The sequence below is a fragment of the Sinocyclocheilus anshuiensis genome, unplaced genomic scaffold, assembly GCF_001515605.1.
Source record: "Sinocyclocheilus anshuiensis isolate Anshui unplaced genomic scaffold, SAMN03320099.WGS_v1.1 scaffold1170, whole genome shotgun sequence".
Taxonomy (NCBI): Eukaryota; Metazoa; Chordata; class Actinopteri; order Cypriniformes; family Cyprinidae; genus Sinocyclocheilus; species Sinocyclocheilus anshuiensis.
In genome coordinates this window covers 1,656,750-1,675,122 of record NW_015538055.1, presented here as the reverse complement: position 1 = coordinate 1,675,122, position 18,373 = coordinate 1,656,750, and the positions used below count along the sequence as shown (strand labels likewise).

The window sequence follows — 18,373 nt, the reverse complement described above, 5'->3', positions numbered from 1 at the left end:
CAAAGAGAAAGGAAAACTTGAAATCGCATCATATGACCCCTTTAAGACTGTAGGACGAAATGGTTTGGAAACAAAGGAGGTGTTGAGGTCAGGAGAAGACACCAAGATTGTGTTCCATTAAAGTGGTATTTATTTACAAGGACAATGTGCTCTAAATGGTTCTGACCGAAAAATTAATGATGCCCAGGTAATGAGACACTTCACTTAACAGCTCTGTTTCATTTTAACGTTTTATGACTTTCAGCATCTCCAAAATAGTTTCTCCACTAGCTGCATGGACCATCGATACTCTGCTTCCTCGTAAGCGAATCAAATGGGACTCTCGTTCGGGATGGAAAATATACCGTGATAGTTAAACTAACCCAGCCACAAAATCCCAAACTCCTAATCCTGAACAAAATTGCACATCCTCCTCTCCTCCTGCATGTTCATGAGACTAAAGTTGGAAAAAAAAAAGTGAGCGGAAAAAGATTTACAGCGGGGTGAAGTCGAGGGTCACTCTGCGAGCCCCGCTGGTCCAGACCTTGCATGTTCATGAGACTAAAGTTGGAAAAAAAAAAGTGAGCGGAAAAAGATTTACAGCGGGGTGAAGTCGAGGGTCACTCTGCGAGCTCCGCTGGTCCAGACCTCAGGTGGTGGGTCTACAAGGTCAACAGCCTGTGAAGCTCATTTCCACTGCAAATCTGCTGGAAGAGGGGTGGGAGAGGTGCAACGGAGGGTTATGGAGGAAAAGATGGAAATTATATAAAAAGAGGAGGAGTGAAAGGATGATTTGAGAGTGAAAGTTCAAAGAGTCAAAGGTACAGAACAGGAAGATTTTGAAGTGCTTGAAACAGAAGTGCTTGACCAACTGCCAATCACAGGGCTTAATTAAAGCAATCTGAAGAAAAGGGATCCGAATGAATAGAAAGAAAACAGGCTCATTGGATGGTATTTATTAAAAAATGTTTTAAAAAAATTAATATTTTGAAAAAGGAAATGAAATTCCAAAGCCAAATGATGATAATTATATAATAATAAATAGCCTACATTTAAAATAATTATTGCAAAAGGTGTGTTTTATATTTAACAATAATACTGGATGAACAAAAAAAGGACTTAATATTTATAAAAAAAAAAAATACTACTAACAAAACGTACGTGTAGCTTTAATTACATATTGTCATATGATCAAACAGCTCGTTTGAACACTGATTTAAGCCTAACAATTAATTGTGTTTTTGATTCACTAAAAGAACTGGTTCATAAGAATCAATCATTCGAGAACTGGACTACACTGGTTGCAATGTATGTTTCTGATTGACTAAAAAGAACCTGCTCAAAGGAGTCATTTACGCTATAAATTCAGTAGTATTGCTGCCATGCCACTGAATAAATAGTGCAAGAAACTACATTTTTTAGTATGGCTGCATATGATAGAAAAACCTTAACCTTAACTATTCGAATTTGTTAAGTTGCAATTCTGTAACGGCTGCAAAAAAAAAATAAAAATTCATTCATTTTCTCTGTGTTCATCAAATGTGGAAAAATTGTGGATATAAACGTCCCTGTGACTCTTCAACTACAGCTTCACTTACGAATCCAACTATTTGCCATTATACCACTAAAAATGACATTTTAATGTCCCTCTCTGCGTTCTTGGGGTTAATTTTGTTTTTTCTTGGTGTTTTACAGCTGCTGCTAAAATTCTGCCCAGACAACAGTTCTTGAACAAGTTGTTATTAGATACAGTCTAGTTTAAATCACAGCTCTGGTATCTGGCTCTCCGATGCCACAGCTAAACGGGACCCTTAATTCATTCAGACTGGTGGGGTTGCAAAGAGAATATGGGACTATCAAATGTCCACTCCCCTTCACCGACCCACTTTAGGTTCTTTTATTCATCTCTTTCCACCTCTCCATCAGGTCTAATTCAGCAGAGTCAATGGAGAGGGCAGCCAGAATCAGCCTAAGAGGGTGGATTAGGGCAGCTCAGAGAGGATGAAGACGGCCTTAGGTTTTTATGTTGTAAGAGTGGTAATTAAGCCCTACTTAACGTATTCTGTACTCTCGGAAAGTACAAATGTACTGATAGTCAAAGATAATGAGGCCCTGATAGCATAATGGGGTTAAGATCAAGATTACAAATGCAAAGATTGCAGGTTTGATGCTGGGTGGAACAAATGGCTGGGTGATACATTACTCAGAAAGATAATATACGTTTTTTAATTTCCTAAAGAATGTGTTAAGATATAGAGCGATAAAAACCTGTAAAATAGTAGTAGTCATCACCTTAGCAAGCACTTGAAAATATAGTAGATATAAAAATTACAACAGAAAAATATTCGGAAGTACCAGAAAATATAGACATATATGCAATAATTTAAATGGCCACACAAGAGAAATCATCAGCACAAGAGAAAACAAAATTCTGTCAATTCACAAAAATAACGACTCTCACATGGAGAGACAAACCTAAATGTGGGAAAACATGACAAATGTTAAACAGATTTTAACCACGTCGTCTCATGCAGCACAAAATAAATAAAAAACAAAACAAAACACGCACTATTTTAAATTACTCCCAGACTCCAAAATCCCCCCCAAAATGTTTTTGCCTTTGTTTAGCAAGGATGCATTAATTTGATCAAAAATGACAGTAAAGACATGTTACATAAACAAAATTCTGTTTAAAAAATGAGATTAACAAAAATATTAAGCAGCACAACTGCGACTGAAAAATTGAATAATGGCTGCCAAAAATTCAGCGTTGCCATAACAGGAATATATATAAAAAATAAAAATTAAAAAGAAAAAAGAAAATCTTTTCAAATATCAAAATAATTATATTTTCAACTGTAATATTTTGCAATGTTACGGTTTACTATATTTTTGATCAAATAAATGCAGCCTTATCAGAGACTTTTCAAAAACATATATTTTAAAAAATCTTTGCGACCCCAAACATTTGAATGGTAGAGAATATCAGGACTGTTCAGTACTTTAAAAAAAAATTATAAAAAAATCCTCTAGATTTTAGAATTCATTGTACTACAAGTATTTTCAGAGCTGGGCTCATGGAAACATTTTTGGCCACAATAATGCTACTCTGTCAACCACTAACAGACATCATCTTCAGTGCCTCTTCACTACACAACAGTAGTGTCAACTATCTTTATCATTGTGGGCCAGGGATCTTAAAATAGAGCTGGCTGTGTGCTGAGTCAGCACATTCTCAATGATAGATGATAGATGTAAAACTGAACACTGTGGAGGAAAGCCACTGATGGCAGCTAACTGCAAATCTGGCATGTCTGTGGTTTTCTGAAGCATTCCTCGACGAACAAACAGATTATGGGGTTGCTTCTAAATTTCAAAAATCCTTAAAACTGATCTGAAGAGCAAACAGCCACATTCTATATTTTCTCTAGAGTAAATGCCTGGAATTGTAATATTTTCACACATAATTAAATATGACAATGTTCTGTTTGGAAGAGAAGAAATCCCTTTGTCTGTCTTTGCGGTCTAAGCATGACAGTGAGTTTGCCATCCAGATCAAGAGAAGTATGTCAGACTTGTGTTTGTCATACCCATTGCTTTCTATGCTGCCAATATCTGGTGGTTATTAAGAAATATATTCATATTACTTGTTCCATTCTCATTACTTCAGATTTAATATGAAAATGGCAGATAGGATTTCACAATCTTCCTACAAAATTGAACCGTTCGCTGCAAGTCAAAGGCAAGTGTTAAGGCGCCACCTGCTGTTCATTAATAGAAATATATCGAACCAACAGATTGTGATATCAATTTTAGTTTTAGATTTTTACATTCCTTGACAAAGATAAAGTGAGCGCCGGTGCAAAATTAATTGTACAATGATGCTAGGGCATTCTAGGTGGTTAATCTAAGTCAAAAGAGCACACTATCAAGTCATTATTATTTGTGGCCCAAGTCCTTCCATGTTTGCAAGTCTGTTTTTTAGTCATTCATCACAAAAATGTGAATCGGAATCCTTAGAAAAGCATACAAACATAAAAATAACATACCTCTTCTCACTAAGCTGCACAATTTGAGCTTTTACTCATGTCTGTAGTAGCACAAACAGTGCATGTTAGTGCAAAAGTTTCATATTTCCAGTGTAGTTTGGGGTTTGTTTCAAGTATAGCAATATCAGTAAGTGATGCTTGTCTTAGCAAATGCTGCTAATGTCACCTCTGTACAAAATTATTTTCCATCTTTTAATAAAAATTTAAATATATAAACATTTTTACATATACTTTTTACATATACTTTACACTTTTTTTCCCCCTGAACATTGCTAACTTCTGTACTATAGTAGTACAATCACGTAAAACAAGAAAGAATTAAAAAATGATTACAGTAGTTGTAAAAAGGTGCATCTCTTTCATGTCATTTACCATCAGAGAACCACAGTAAACCAGGCAACTAGAAAGCAAAGACATAGAAGTGCTATTTGCATTTTCTGCCAAAAGTAGAAATAGAGCTTTCAATGCCTTGAATGCTGGAAATCTTGTGTTTCAACTCACATTTAGTGTTTCATCAGGAGAATCACACTTTTCCCATCAGCCTTCCAGTAACGCCTGGGTGTCTATCATCGCCAGCTCTTCATCATGCACCCACTTCTCCTCGCCCGGTGGGGGACACAAGGCTCGAGGTGACTCATTCTGTGGAGGTTTGGGAGTCACAGATCTCCGTGGTGGATTGAAGGTCCTGTTAATGCAGGGAGAAGCTGTATTTTTCAGAGGAGTGAGGGGTGGAGGGGATGGGATACGTGACAGGTAGTCCAAACCGCGCCTTCTTTTCAAACTTTTGGGGTCTTTTCCCTCGCTGTTACATGCAGATGCAGGAGTTCTCCTATTCAGTGGAGTGAAAGGTGAGAAAATGCTGCTCTTCTGCTGTGGGGTTACCTGGGAATTTCAACAAAGGGCATACTAAGTTGATATTGCATCTAAAGAACATTCATAAATGTGAAATAAAAATTCTTTTGATAAATAGAAATTTCAAATGAACAGCATTTATCTGAAATAGAAATCTTTTGTAACATTATTAACTTTTGAACAGCAGTGTATATTTGCATATAATTTAATAAATGTTAATAATTAATAATAACTATTATTCTTATATATGTGACCCTGGACAACAAAACCAGTCATAAGGGCAAATGAAGTTCTTAGCAATGCATATTACTAATCAAAAATTAAGTTTTAATATATTTACAGTAGGAAATTTACAAAATATCTTCATGGAACATGATCTTTACTTAATATCCTAATGATTTTTGGCATAAAAGAAAAATCTATAATTTTGACCCATACAATGTATTTTTGGCTATTGTTACAAATATGCCCCAGCGACTTAAGACTGGTTTTGTGGTCCAGGGTCACATATATTGTTAATATTAACAATAAAAATAACTACAAGTGATAATAATAAACTATCCAAAATCCAAAATTTTTTGCAATTTTCTGAAGATGTAGGGGCTTTCAAGTGTATAGAATAAACAGTTGAAGTTAATAATTACAGTGACGCTTGCCTTAACAAGCACCACTAATAAAACCAATCTTTCACCACATAAAAAGAAAACTCATACTACTAACCCTGCAATTAATTTTTGGATTAGACTGCACACAAGAAGTTCTTGGAGACTGAAATGAACCCAAGACACCTGAAGGAACCACATCTGAGACCTTCTCCTCCGCAATGCTAAAAAAATCCTCACAAGTCTGTGTAAACAACGAGCATAAGTCTAATAAGCAACAACGAAAGACATGAGGAATCACTCTTTCATTGTACACGTACATAAAAACAAAAAATTTAAAAGCTGATTCATCAACCTGGACAAAAGTCTTCAGACGGGTCATAGCTTCTTGCAGATGGGATTCTTTGGGGTTTACAGAAAATACTGCTTGTTCTCCTGCATAAAGGCTTGGCACAGGTCCAGAGTATGGCCTCGCCTGAAGATTACTAAGAGCGACCAGTGCTCTCGGCTTTACCAGCTCTTCTACAGCTAACTGCTCCAGACTACTGTAGGTTCTCACAGAGACCAGGTCAAAGTTCTCATCCACAAGATGCAGTAATGGGCAATGGCCTGAAAAGACATGCAAACAGTCACAATGTGTTTGAAGATATTAAGGATTGAGGAAACTAAGTGATAGACTCATTGGGGAAACAACAGCTTTGGCACTTGATGAAAGATGTTTTATGATGAATTAATGAAATTTACCTTGTTTGCCCTCTACTGAGACAATACATCCCACTATGTCCACCTCCCCACAAGGTGAACTGAATTGAGGGTTTTGAAGTTCTTTGAAGCGTACACATTCTCGAGCACGAAAATGCTGATGCACCCATTCTGGAGACACCTGGCTCAATCACATTTTATGTAAGACCATTTTAGATGCTTGTAATGAAAATGGAAGTGATCAGTCTGTGGTGGGAGCAAAGTTGCTGAACATTTAGTTTACCTCAACATCCTGGAAGAGTGTTTTCTTGGTGGCAGTGAACTGGATGTGAGCAATGCCTGAGCGTTTCTTCCCCTCTGATGTGGCAAGATTATACGCCCTATATCTGTGGCCCTCTCTGAGCAAGCCATACAAGTCCTGCGATGGGCGCCAGATATTCAGGGTGTAAACTAGGAAATGAAATAGCACCCAGTCATAACAATTTAAACTGGCTCCTTCAACACCTAAACAAAGTAAAGATATTCACTTGGCTCACCACAGTCGCTCTGCAGATCTTTGCCATCGGTAATGCTGAGCTTCCAAACAGGAGTTACATCTCGATTGGGACACCCACCCTCAGCCTCCTGGGCTTCCATTACAGCTTTCTGCACACGCTCCTGCAGCTCCGCCTGCCTCTTTTCCTCCAAACAGCGTCTGTACTTACTCACTGCATCCATCTGACTCGCATATAGATGGGTCTATTGAAAAGTACAAGTATATATACATATATATTATTAAAAGGTTCTATTGACCTAGTGCTGATTTATTGACCACTACTTTGTGTTTACTACCCATTGGCAAAAATATGCAAAAATGTTTGCATTAAAGTGTTGACCTCAACAGCAGGATCCCGCTCCATTGCCTCATACAACTCTTCCCCATCCTGCAGAGCTTCAACCTCATGTCGACTAAATGTCCTCTTTTGGTCTCGACTTTTCTTGTTACCTTATACGTGGAGGAAAAATACTCATCAATCCTTGTGATCCTTATATGCTTGCATACAAACCTCTGATAAAGTTTAATGTAAAAAAAAAAAACCTACCTTCCATTTCTTTTTCAAACTGGGTCTGTATTTTGGTAATAAGAAAATCCATGGATTTGTGCTTGGAGTTGCTGTGTTTTCTGGCCTCTCGATCTTCTGCACGATCGTTGCGAAATATAAAGACACCGTTAGGCTTCTTCTCCATCCACTGTTTGATGACAAAGTCAGTCATTTGTTTGGTACAAAAGCAAAATTATGAACACAAAATGTGCTTTTACAGATCAAAATGTCTCATTCAGAGCTGATGAGGTGGAGCAGACCTGAGTGGGGTAACTTCTTAACACCACAATGTTCACACAGCTCACAACACCTCCAGCAGTGAACAGTGATGATAGTGGAAAGCTGATAGGCCGAGGGTCACGATAGTAACCCAACTTAGTGTCCCACCGAGCTCGTCTTGTGCTGTTGGCTAAAATCTGAAATTCAAAAATGACAATTCAAATAAAGTCTGGCAGGATTTAGCAGTCATGGATCATCTTAGTTGAATTCCAACTTCACCTTTAGCATCAGAGATTCAGGAGCTTCCAGTGGAGGACAGGCTTCTTGTGAACCAACCAACTCGGCTCCACTGGTCACAATCTTATCACCGATTCGTAGACGGCCCTTGTTCAGCATGGCAGAGAGCGGAGGGTCTAACAGGCCTTTGATGGAATACCAGCCATCTGTGAGCCAGACCACACAGGACTCCATCTTTGCATTAGGAGATTTGTCATCTTTCACTGGCTTTTCTGGATGTTGACAAGTTTGAGCAACACCACATAAGCAAAGCACTAATGTCTTAGCTGGAGTGTCGTCCCTCTCCATGATCCTCCTGAGAGCGGATCGCTGACTGTGGTCCACCTCCACATCATATCTAAGTGCAAATATCAAAGTGTTTCAGTAATTGTCAAAAGCTTTGCGTGAAAAGGTATGAGCTTTACTGAGATTCAGTACCTGAATTTTAGCTGCAGAAGTATTTGCTCTGGAGTCAAACATAGATTACCCATCAAATCTGGAAACGTTCTTTCCATGGAGGCCCGTTTCCATACAATCCATCGGTAATGGTTGAATACCCATGCATCACTGATCAGTTTGGGATCAACACCAGGTGTGTCACACAGTGCTCTGCCAAAAAAAAAAAGGTACATTACCCAAACTAATTCCATGAAAACTGTTGTTCTGCAAGATAACACAGTGCCTTTTAGCATGTAGATGTACTTGTAGATCTACATGCTATTTGTATGCATGTTAAATGCTGTTAAAATGCACCGTTTACCTATAAAATTTGTCTTTGCCCACAGTACCCTTATTGTCTGGAACCAACCAGCCTCCATCTGCCAGTTGGACAGCACCAGTCTCCATGAGGAGCTCACATTTGAAGTCATTACAGTCAAATCTGAATGATTCAGCATTTTCACTTGTTATTAGTGAGACCTTGTGATGTACGCCATGCTGATTCAGCTGAGATGGAGAAAGATATATATATTTAAAAAAAAATTAGCAACTGTAATATACCGCCTCCAAAGTATGGTTTTGCAGTGACTTAAAACACAGTGGAATAATTAAGTATCAAAACATTTATTAAAATGTACCTCCTCCTGTGTGTATTGACCAGGACATTTGCGCCCCACAGCATCTCTCAGACCTATTCTAGGGACACCAGAAGTCTTAGCAAGGTAAAGGCTGCCAGATAGTGGACGAATAGTCTGCCTTTTCTTCTTTCTGAGTCTCATGTCTTGCATATCCCTAGCTAGGTTCAAGATCTCCCAGCATGCCTCTGTGTCTATTAACATCCCAAGAAAAAAAAAACATTAGGATTCATTGCTGTATTTAAAGAATCATTCATTTCTATCTCTATCTTTTGTGGACATGGCCATACAAATCGGTACAACCCCAATACTATGTGACAATATATATTTAAAATACAAAATTAGTAAGTAAATTTAGTAGTAAAATTACTATTAGTTAGTAAAGTAAATGGCTACCTTTCTCTTCAGAGTCCATGATTTTCAAAGGTATGGTTTCCACTGAAGTGGTTGGTTGAGGGTTAGAACCCTCATGTAGGTTCTTCCCATCACAATATTGTGCAACATTGTCACTATGTGATACAGAAGTTGTCATATTTTGGTCTATTTGATTGCTATGTTCAGTTGTTTCTTTGTTCTCCTTCTTGAAAGGTGGGATAAAACCAGTTGACACTTTAGAGACATCTTGACAGTTTGATGGCTCAGTCTTCATATCCTTTTGAAAAGGGGGCACAAACACCCCTCCTTTAGGGTCTGAGTTACGTCTATTTTGGACAGATACAGTTGAACATGGTTGCTTGAGGTCATCTGACTTTTGGTCCACAGGATGCCTGCATATTTAAGAGAACTTGTAAGAATTAAAGATGTCTTATCATATTAAAGGGGTCATATGATGTTATGCACCAAGAGCTTGAAACACTCCAAAGAGAAAGGAAAAATTGAAATCGCATCATATGACCTCTTTAAATAGTAAAGAGTTAACTATTAAAACAGTAAAACAACCTACCAATCTGGACCAGTGACATTTGGCTTGAGGTGGACATTGTAACTGAAGACACGCCTGTCTCTTAAAGTTCCTAAAACAGGTATATGTAAAAGATTTTAAAAAATTAAACAGCACCTCATAATAAAATAAAATAAATTATTTTCATTTATTTATGAATAAAAGATCTAACCGTTTGAACAGCTTTTAAGTGGTGCGAGGCCTGAGGTCTTTGTATCTAATGTCCGGTCAAACTCTGAGAGAAGTTGTCTTTTCAAAGGAGGCTGACCTGAATCTAAACAGAACAAAGTATTATATACAATGAGAGGTTAAAGAATAAAATGTATTTACTTAAAACATGTAACATTCTGTTGCCTATACCTGCTACATTTCTGGCATCAAACGGACGCTTCCTTCTCTTATGGCCAAAAGATCCCTGTGCCTGTAGATCATTAACAGATGGACATTTTTGGTCCTCTGTCAACGCCAAACTGCCTGATTCATTCAGGTCATCATCTGCCAGTAAAGCTTTAGTGCAAGCCATTGCTTCCTGCTCAAAGTACTTCTGCTGGGTGTCTGTGCAACTGTTAAAATCCAAAGAGTGCAAGTCTAGTTGTGCAGGTTCATTCTGAGTTGCTTTAGATGGCAAAGGACGCAGGGTGGTTTTGGTTTGTCTACCTTTATGTTGAGGACGGCATTTTGAGGAATCACTCTGTAGCAGCTGGCTATCAGTAACAGTAACTTGGGCGTCACAATCTCTGAATAATTTAGAAGCTTCCTCAAGGGTAGCTTTTGATACAGACACACCTTTCCCACTCGCAGTACTGAAACCATAATTTTTCTTGTTTAGTTGTTCAAACTTTAGGTTTCCATCCACCATGTCCTCACTGCTTTTATGAGAACTCTTAGCTTGAGGTGGGACTTCCTCAGATGATACATTTTCCTCTTCACAATCTTTAAAAAGACTCTTGGCCCTCTGAACTGCAGTAGCAGAGATGGCCACCTTCTTCCCACCTGCTGTAGAGAATCCTATGTTGTTTCTTGAAGAATTTTCAGGCTCATGACAAAAGGAGGTGTCATCACAACCTGCAAATGCTGCTCTAACCTCACTCAGTGCCTTTTCGGAGACTGTAACATCTTTGCCACTGGCAGTGCTGAAACCTTGACAGACTTTGTGCTGAAGATTCCCAGAAGCTAAACTCTCCTCTTCACGATCTTTAAAAAGACTCTTTGCCCTTTGCAGCCCAGTAGCAGAGACAGCCACCTTCTTCCCACCTGCTGTAGAGTATCCTATGTTGTTTCTTGAAGAATTTTCAGGCTCATGACAAAAGGAGGTGTCATCACAACCTGCAAATGCTGCTCTAACCTCACTCAGTGCCTTTTCGGAGACGGTAACATCTTTGCCACTGGCAGTGCTGAAACCTTGACAGACTTGGTGCTGAAGACTCCCAGAAGCTAAACTCTCCTCTTCACAATCTTTAAAAAGACTCTTTGCCCTTTGCAGGGCAGTAGCAGAGAAGGCCACCTTCTTCCCACCGGCTGTGGTAAATCCTATGTTTTTTCCTGAAGAATTCCCAGTCTCATGCTCATGGCTGAAGGAGATGTCACTGCAACCTGCAAATGCCGTTCTTATCTTAGTCAGTGGCTTTTTTGAGACATCACTGAAACCTTTAAAGTTTTGGTGCTGAAGATCTTCAAATGATAAGCTCTCTTCTTCACAATCTCTGAAGAGATTCTTTGCCTTTTGCAGCCCAGCAGCCGAGACAGCCACCTTCTTCCCACCTGCTGTAGAGAATCCTTTGTGTTTTCTTATAGAGCTAGTGTCCGTTTGGATATCAACAACCTGCTTTGTCTTTGGATATCCATCAGCACATGAGAAAACATCAACAGACTCAGATAACAGATCCTTACCACATTGTAGTGCTCCAGCTGAGATGGACACCTTCTTACCACTGGCAGTACTGAAACCACAGTTGCCGTTAGGAGGAAGCAACTCATAAGGATGCTTAGAAAAGTCACTTTGAAGGCCTTTCTCCTCACATACTTCTTCCTGAGGGGGTTGCTGGACTGAAGAGGGCAGCAATAAGAAGTCATCAGTCAGGTCAGAGTCTCTGAGGACAGTGTTGGCCTCCATGAGTGACACATTTGAAAATGTCACACGTTTACAGTTTGGAGTAAATGCATTTACTTGTTTGATTTCAACATCCAGTTTGTCATTGATTCCCTCCATTTTCGCAGATTCCAAGTCAATATTTCCATCACAGTCTTTAAATATGGCCTTTGCCTTCTTAAGGGCACCGGCTGAAACTGAAACTCCTTTCCCACTGGCGGTCTGAAAGCCATAGCCTTCCTCTGACTGAGGCGAAAAAGTTTCTGAGGGAAAAATCTTTGCGAAAACTTCTTTAGGATCACTGCTAGATTTCTGTTCTTGAAAGACCTTCTCGCTGTTGAAGGAAAGCTTATCCACGCCATCAGATATTTTGGTTACTAAGTGCGGCTGACTTATTTTTATAGAGGTATTACTCCAAGAAACTGCTTTTGTTTTCTTAAGGCTAGTTGTTGACATAGAGGCATCATGGTTTCCAGAAGCATGGATAGTGAGTTTCTGTGTTTGCGACTCTTCTAAGCTGTCAACATCATTAAGAAGTCTTCTTGCTTGCAGAAGAGCCTTTTCAGGCACTTTCAGCTTTGCTCCCCTGGCTGAACTAAAACCAAAATGACTATTGGAGTCAACACAAAAAACATCTGTTTTTTCACCTAAACAATTCTGCTCTTTTCCTTCATTTTCTGTCACTTGCTTATGTATCTCTTTACACGCTGCATTTACATTTCCAGAGCTGAAATTTACATCTTGTTTAATCTGAAGGTAGGTTTTATTTTCTGTGCTCATACTGTCAAAAGTACTGAATGTAGGCTCTGTTTCAACATGCTCTGGCTTTATTACTCCAATGTCCACCTTGACTTCTTTATTATATATGGCTTTTTGATCATACTCTTCAAAAAAGTGCCTTGCATTGTTTAAACTCTTTTCTGATATGCTCATAGCTTCCCCTTTAGCAGTTTTAAAACCGAAAAAATGGACTGGAGTATTATCACTGAAATGAGACTGTATACTCTTAATTCCATCAACTAAAGAACTGCCTTCAGCCACTGACAAAGGCACAATGCCATTTCGTGTTTCCTTTGACATGGTGCATGGTAATTTGGCAGCATCTACAATTTGAATATGATCAGAAGTGTTTACTGAAGAAGAGTCCGTCTTGACGGGATGCTTTCCTTTCACAACATCACAGTTAAAACTATCATCAAAGTCGATGCCGTACAGTATATCGGGATCCCACTCTTTCTCTGTAGTGTGGTTGTCTGAGCCATGATATGTTGGTTTGAACTGGGTAAATTCATGTTGACTATTTGCTTCCTCCAAAAGATTGCACAATTCTGTAACATCAGCCTTTTGAGATGCTGTCAAAGTGCCATTGTTCTCATCATCTTCACGGCTGGAGTCCACTGCGGTGGGTTTGTGTGTGCTGCTAATGTTGAACATAGTCTGCCTTTCAGCACTTCTTTTGAAATCCAATTTTTGATGAATGCACTTTGATGAGTCTGAACCTCTCCCCAATTCCTCTTTCAAAAGAGTCTCTGTTTGAAAGCCAACATTTGAAACTGTAATATTCCTCTTCGAACCGGTTTTATAATCGGATTCATTTGACTGTGGTGAAGAACAGCTTGAAATATTAATTTTAAAGCTCTTTGGACTGTCACTCCTTGGAGCATCACTAACACACAGTCTTGACGCATGGTTAGGGAAGATGGATTGTTCTATGGGCGATCTGTTTGCATTAGTGCTTCCCGAAACTGATTTGCACAATGTTTCTATCGTTTGATAATGTTTTGGAGTAGTTCCATTTAAGGTGTTGATCAAAACATCCCTTGCAGCTTCATCTAATGATGCTTTGGCCTTCATTATAGCCTTATTCGGTATGGAAATGGCCTTGTTGTTTGCCATTTTAAAAGAAGGAAAAACACACGAGGTTGTTGTACCATCCAAATCTGAAAAGGTGGTGGGGCAACCACTGTCGTGACTGATTTCAAAAGTTGTAAGCATGACTGTTGACTTGTTTTGAGAGTTCACAGATATGTCTGCTAAATTAGAAATGTCACTGTGACTACCATCTTTGTTCTTCTCCTCAAGTTCTGCTTTATGTTGCATTTGGCCATTTTGATCACTCTGTACAGCCACGTCAAGCAGTGCTCCTGGCATTATTTCTTGTGTGAAATCCTCTGCAAATGCCTTGGAAAGCGGCGTCATAGCCAGTCCTAGATCAAGATCATGGATTTCTGTAGATAACGGTTTGAAGTCTTGTGGCTGTGTATGATTATTGATTGCATTTTCACTGGCGACTGTGGATTCATTAAGGTCACTAGACACCTCTTCCACTGAGGGATTTTCTGTAAAATGCAGAGCAAAAATGTTGTTCAGAAAACGCACACAATATATTTATAAGAAAAACTTAATACATTGAACACCTTACCTTTGAGCGTTTGGTCGAAACATACTGGTTGAGTTTCTTTGGGTCCAATTACTGTCTTTGACAGATCTGAACTTGGCACTTGATACACAAACTTTCTGGACTTTCTAGAAAGCATGAAAGCAGGCGATTTGTCTAACAAAGACTTCTGACACTGAGCTCCTTCTGGATAAGACTTGAGTCTTACAGTCTGTGAAAAAGTTTGGCTACTTTCTGCAATGCAGTTGAAAACAGTACAACCATTAATTTCACTGGATGCTACAGTGCTGTGATTGTTTATCAAAGACGCGTCCGAACAGTCTCCATTAAGAGTGGATTCTGATAAACTTAGGGGGGTCCATTGAGTGATATCTTTGTTTTTGCAGGGGCTTTTTGTTTCTACATCACCCTTTAATATCTCTTCTGACTCTGAAGATAGAACAACTGATTTGACATCTTTTGAGGAATCTGTTATTCTCCTTCTGATCCTCTCTTTGGTTTTGATTCTTCGCAGAGTTGAAGTGCTGTTGCTAAAGAATATTGACAACACGTCCTCGGCACCATCAAGAACATTCTGCACTGTGTTGCGGACGTCCCCATCCTCTATAGCGCTGGGAACCTTCTGCTTCCACAGACCACTTGTATCAAGAGATGAATTTGGAGAGCAAACAGGCTTTTCTCCCAGGTCATCAGACTGAAGAGTCTCACTTTCGGCTATCACTGAAGAGAAGATAACAGAATAATCAGAATTATTCTTGAAGTTAATAATATGTGTATGCATTTCAAATTAACCATTTTATTTATTTTCTGTATAGTTTCAAATATACAGTGTCACACTCACCCTCTTGTTCTAGTGTTGTATCATTCAATGTTGCATTGCTCGCAGAGCCTTTCGAGAGAGATGGGAAGAGTTTCCGCACAAACTAGGGTGTATAAGAGTGAGAACAAGCCATCACCATTAATTACATGTTGGTAAAAACAGGCTCTCAGCATTTCATGCACCATACTCCAAAATTCTTTACATTATATATACAGAAACTTAGATTTGCACTTACAATTGCTTCCCTGTCTTTGAGGCCACTTACTGATGGAGCGCGTTCCTCTGTTTCAGCTAAAGAGAAATAAAAATAACTCTTGCTGAATAGCTCATATCTGATCAGGAGACCAGTGTAATTGCAACACATGCAATTCAATGGATTCAAGATACAATGGATTAATAAAATTATTTTTTAATGACTTTAACACTCTGACTTGTATTTGACATTCAACGTTTATTTTTTCATTGTTTTTTTCCCCCATCGCATATTATTTTACACTCTCCTCTACTAAATTCATCTAAAGAGACAAGACTTTAATTTTCATACATAGGCAATTCATTTCACACGTACGCAATATCACAGCGGGAGTCAAAGAAGATGGTGTGTTAAAGCAGCTGGTCCAGGATAAGTCAGGGTTGATTTGTGCCCCAAGGCTCTCAGATATCTGTTTTGCCGAGCGTGCCTGTAACAGAACAAACTCAGCATTATAATTAAAGTCTAGAATGCCATCTGAACTTAATGTGAAACAGTGTTTGCAACCAATTTTACTTGTGTAACGTGACATGATTCTTAAACAGGATAGGTGAAGAGGAGGGTTCAGAAATAAGAGGGCTTTAGTACTTTAATAAGAGTGACATTAGCCAAAATTTGAATGTTTTAACATTTTGCTGAAACACTATTTTTTGTTTGGACAAACATATATGCCATTAATGAGTCATGCAAAAAACATGACCAACAACATTAATTAAGGTTATAAATATGACACAACCAGTTTTGTGAACTTGTGTTGACTTACCAAAGACCTTTTTGGTGTATCCAGAAGGCCTGTGATGTCACATATGGAAGTTGTTAAAAAAAATAAAGTACAGTATATAATATTAGAACAGAAAACAATCTTGTTTTTGTTTCTTTTAAAATAAAGAAAAATTAAAGATGATCTAAAACCTGCTCACCAAAGCTATCTCTAGGTTTTTCACAGGATCTATCAAACCTTTGACTACAAAGAATAGGAAAGAAAGTTTCATTAACTTTCTGCTTGACTTTCATATTATATGAAATTTATATTCTCATACTCATGAACAGAATTACCTGTCTTTGGCTGAACCAAACAAACAAGGGCTTGATTCTGTCCAGGGAAATGCTGATGAGTCTCCATTAACCGCTGGGTGGAAACAAAACAATTATAAAGGATTATGTCCTTTATTTATACATACTTCATACATAACACAACAACTACGATACCTTCATAAGGAGACTCTTCATTAGGAATGGAAGCAGGGGACTCAAAGTGTGGCTGCTTGAATATTTTGGGTGTAGAAAACAGCTGACTGGCCAGGGCTGATGTCTCTGGTACTTTGACAGTCTTCTCCTCCTCCTCACCTTTTGAACCGTTAGGACGTCCTTCATCTCTGGAAGCTTTTGCAGTCAACTCCTCAAACCAGTCAGGATTAAGAGGTTCAAGCTCTTAATTCACAATAATTCAGATTAGTTTCAAAGATTTGAAATATGGTAGAGCTATATATATATATATATATATAGATATATATATATATATCATTATTATTATTATAAGTGTCTACCTTTGTCAATTTGATGAAAGAAATTGTCAAACATGCTGCCATGAGTGTGATGGGGTTAAATCCGAACCAAGCACAATAATGTTTTCATTGGACCTAGCGTACAGATAAACAAACAAAAACAAACATGTAAACCAGTGTATCTTCTATCTCTGACATCAATGTATCTGGTTTATATTACGTAGTTAACGAGTAACAGTTTGTCAGAGAGATTTAAGTAACTAATTAAAAGTAACTGTTCCATGTCATGCATGTCACTGTTTACTCAGCTAACGTTATCTGAACTAGCTACAAACAGGAAAACAGGTCTGGATTCGTTACCGTAAATGAACGTGTTGGCACAGATGAAAGCTTTTTGTAACTTCTGAGTTTTCGAAGTTAATTGAAATGTCTTCTTCATCTCCGATTCAAGATGTTTTATTCCCTGAAGCGTTCCGAGAGGATCTGTTCATTCTGCGCGTGGTGGATAAAGCTGGTTTAACACATCCCGCCAATAAGCGCCGTGTCGTCAACAGAAGAGCTGTTGTCTCGACCAATCAAAATGCGAGCGTCAGTTCAGGGGGCGGACTTGCAGCACTGAATCGAAACTGGAAATAGTTGATTACAGATTTATTAAGAGAGAGAGAGAGAGAGAGGGAGAGAGAGAGAGAGAGAGAGAGAGGGGAGAATTTCTTTGCGTATATTCTACTCTAATCTATTCTATGCTAAAACTTATTTTAACTTTTTGAATTACTTTAATAATAAAAAAGAATTTAAATTAAACTTTTCGTTTTATGTTATAATACATGATGGAGTGTGCATAGTTTTGGACAGTTTGTTCAGTAGTTTATATTTTTTATTTACAAATTATTGGTAGTTTATATGGTATAGTCTCTATTCACATTGAGTAGATAAAAGTTTTTCTTCCTCATTTGAAGCATTTTATCACCTGTTATTTTATTTACTTCTTTATACTTTATGCTTATTCCATAAATAATGAATTAGTATCTAAAAAAAATTCATTTGCACACGTTTGTTTTAGACACTTTTATGTTAGATAACAGTTATGACACATAATATCTAAACAAAAATTAGAATTTTGTCTGTTAAAAAAAACAGAAACATGTTTTAAAAAACAGTCATGTGAAAATGCAAGAAATAAATATATTTGAGGTTGTGCCATTTCACTGTCAACAAGCCAAAGACATACAATTTTTGCCTTTGAGTGTCTTTATTATTTCCGTTGTGGTGCACCAGAGGGCGCACTACCATAAAAATACTACATAATGCATTGCTTGATTTCAGTTTTGATCCTCTCATTTAAGATTACCTTTAGGAAAAAAGTCATTTAAAGGGGTCATATGATGCGATTTCAAGTTTTCCTTTCTCTTTGGAGTGTTACAAGCTGATTGTGCATAGATAAGATCCCTGAAGTTGCAAAGACTAAAGTCTCAAAACCAAAGAGATATTCTTTATCAAAGTTAAGACTCTGCCACGCCCCCCTAAAATGGCTCGTTCT

The 18,373-nt window shown here is 38.1% G+C and overlaps 1 protein-coding gene across 3 annotated transcripts in view; it reads right to left on the bottom strand.

Moving 5' to 3' along the window:
* Positions 1–17,352, bottom strand: part of LOC107682889 (breast cancer type 2 susceptibility protein homolog) — a 20,066-nt gene extending 2,714 nt beyond the window's left edge. Inside the window, exons 1-28 of one of the 3 annotated variants that reach the window (XM_016479017.1) lie at positions 17,197–17,352; positions 16,879–16,971; positions 16,541–16,762; positions 16,388–16,460; positions 16,252–16,295; positions 16,095–16,123; positions 15,650–15,761; positions 15,317–15,372; positions 15,103–15,184; positions 14,286–14,981; positions 10,135–14,202; positions 9,947–10,048; positions 9,778–9,847; positions 9,231–9,601; positions 8,838–9,028; positions 8,522–8,706; positions 8,200–8,370; positions 7,765–8,119; positions 7,527–7,682; positions 7,267–7,414; positions 7,060–7,169; positions 6,721–6,922; positions 6,468–6,634; positions 6,227–6,365; positions 5,838–6,091; positions 5,601–5,726; positions 4,530–4,910; positions 557–683 (exon numbers count right to left, since the gene is read on the bottom strand). In XM_016479017.1, coding sequence (XP_016334503.1) covers positions 4,566–4,910; positions 5,601–5,726; positions 5,838–6,091; positions 6,227–6,365; positions 6,468–6,634; positions 6,721–6,922; positions 7,060–7,169; positions 7,267–7,414; positions 7,527–7,682; positions 7,765–8,119; positions 8,200–8,370; positions 8,522–8,706; positions 8,838–9,028; positions 9,231–9,601; positions 9,778–9,847; positions 9,947–10,048; positions 10,135–14,202; positions 14,286–14,981; positions 15,103–15,184; positions 15,317–15,372; positions 15,650–15,761; positions 16,095–16,123; positions 16,252–16,295; positions 16,388–16,460; positions 16,541–16,762; positions 16,879–16,912 — 8,508 coding nt within the window. In that variant the 5' untranslated portion in view covers positions 16,913–16,971; positions 17,197–17,352 and the 3' untranslated portion in view covers positions 557–683; positions 4,530–4,565. Of the gene's footprint in view, positions 1–556; positions 684–4,138; positions 4,429–4,529; positions 4,911–5,600; positions 5,727–5,837; positions 6,092–6,226; positions 6,366–6,467; positions 6,635–6,720; positions 6,923–7,059; positions 7,170–7,266; positions 7,415–7,526; positions 7,683–7,764; positions 8,120–8,199; positions 8,371–8,521; positions 8,707–8,837; positions 9,029–9,230; positions 9,602–9,777; positions 9,848–9,946; positions 10,049–10,134; positions 14,203–14,285; positions 14,982–15,102; positions 15,185–15,316; positions 15,373–15,649; positions 15,762–16,094; positions 16,124–16,251; positions 16,296–16,387; positions 16,461–16,540; positions 16,763–16,878; positions 16,972–17,196 lie in introns of those variants that run through there. The other 2 variants (XM_016479011.1, XM_016479022.1) reach the window with 2 other exon arrangements.
* Between the last annotated feature and the right edge of the window lie 1,021 nt (positions 17,353–18,373).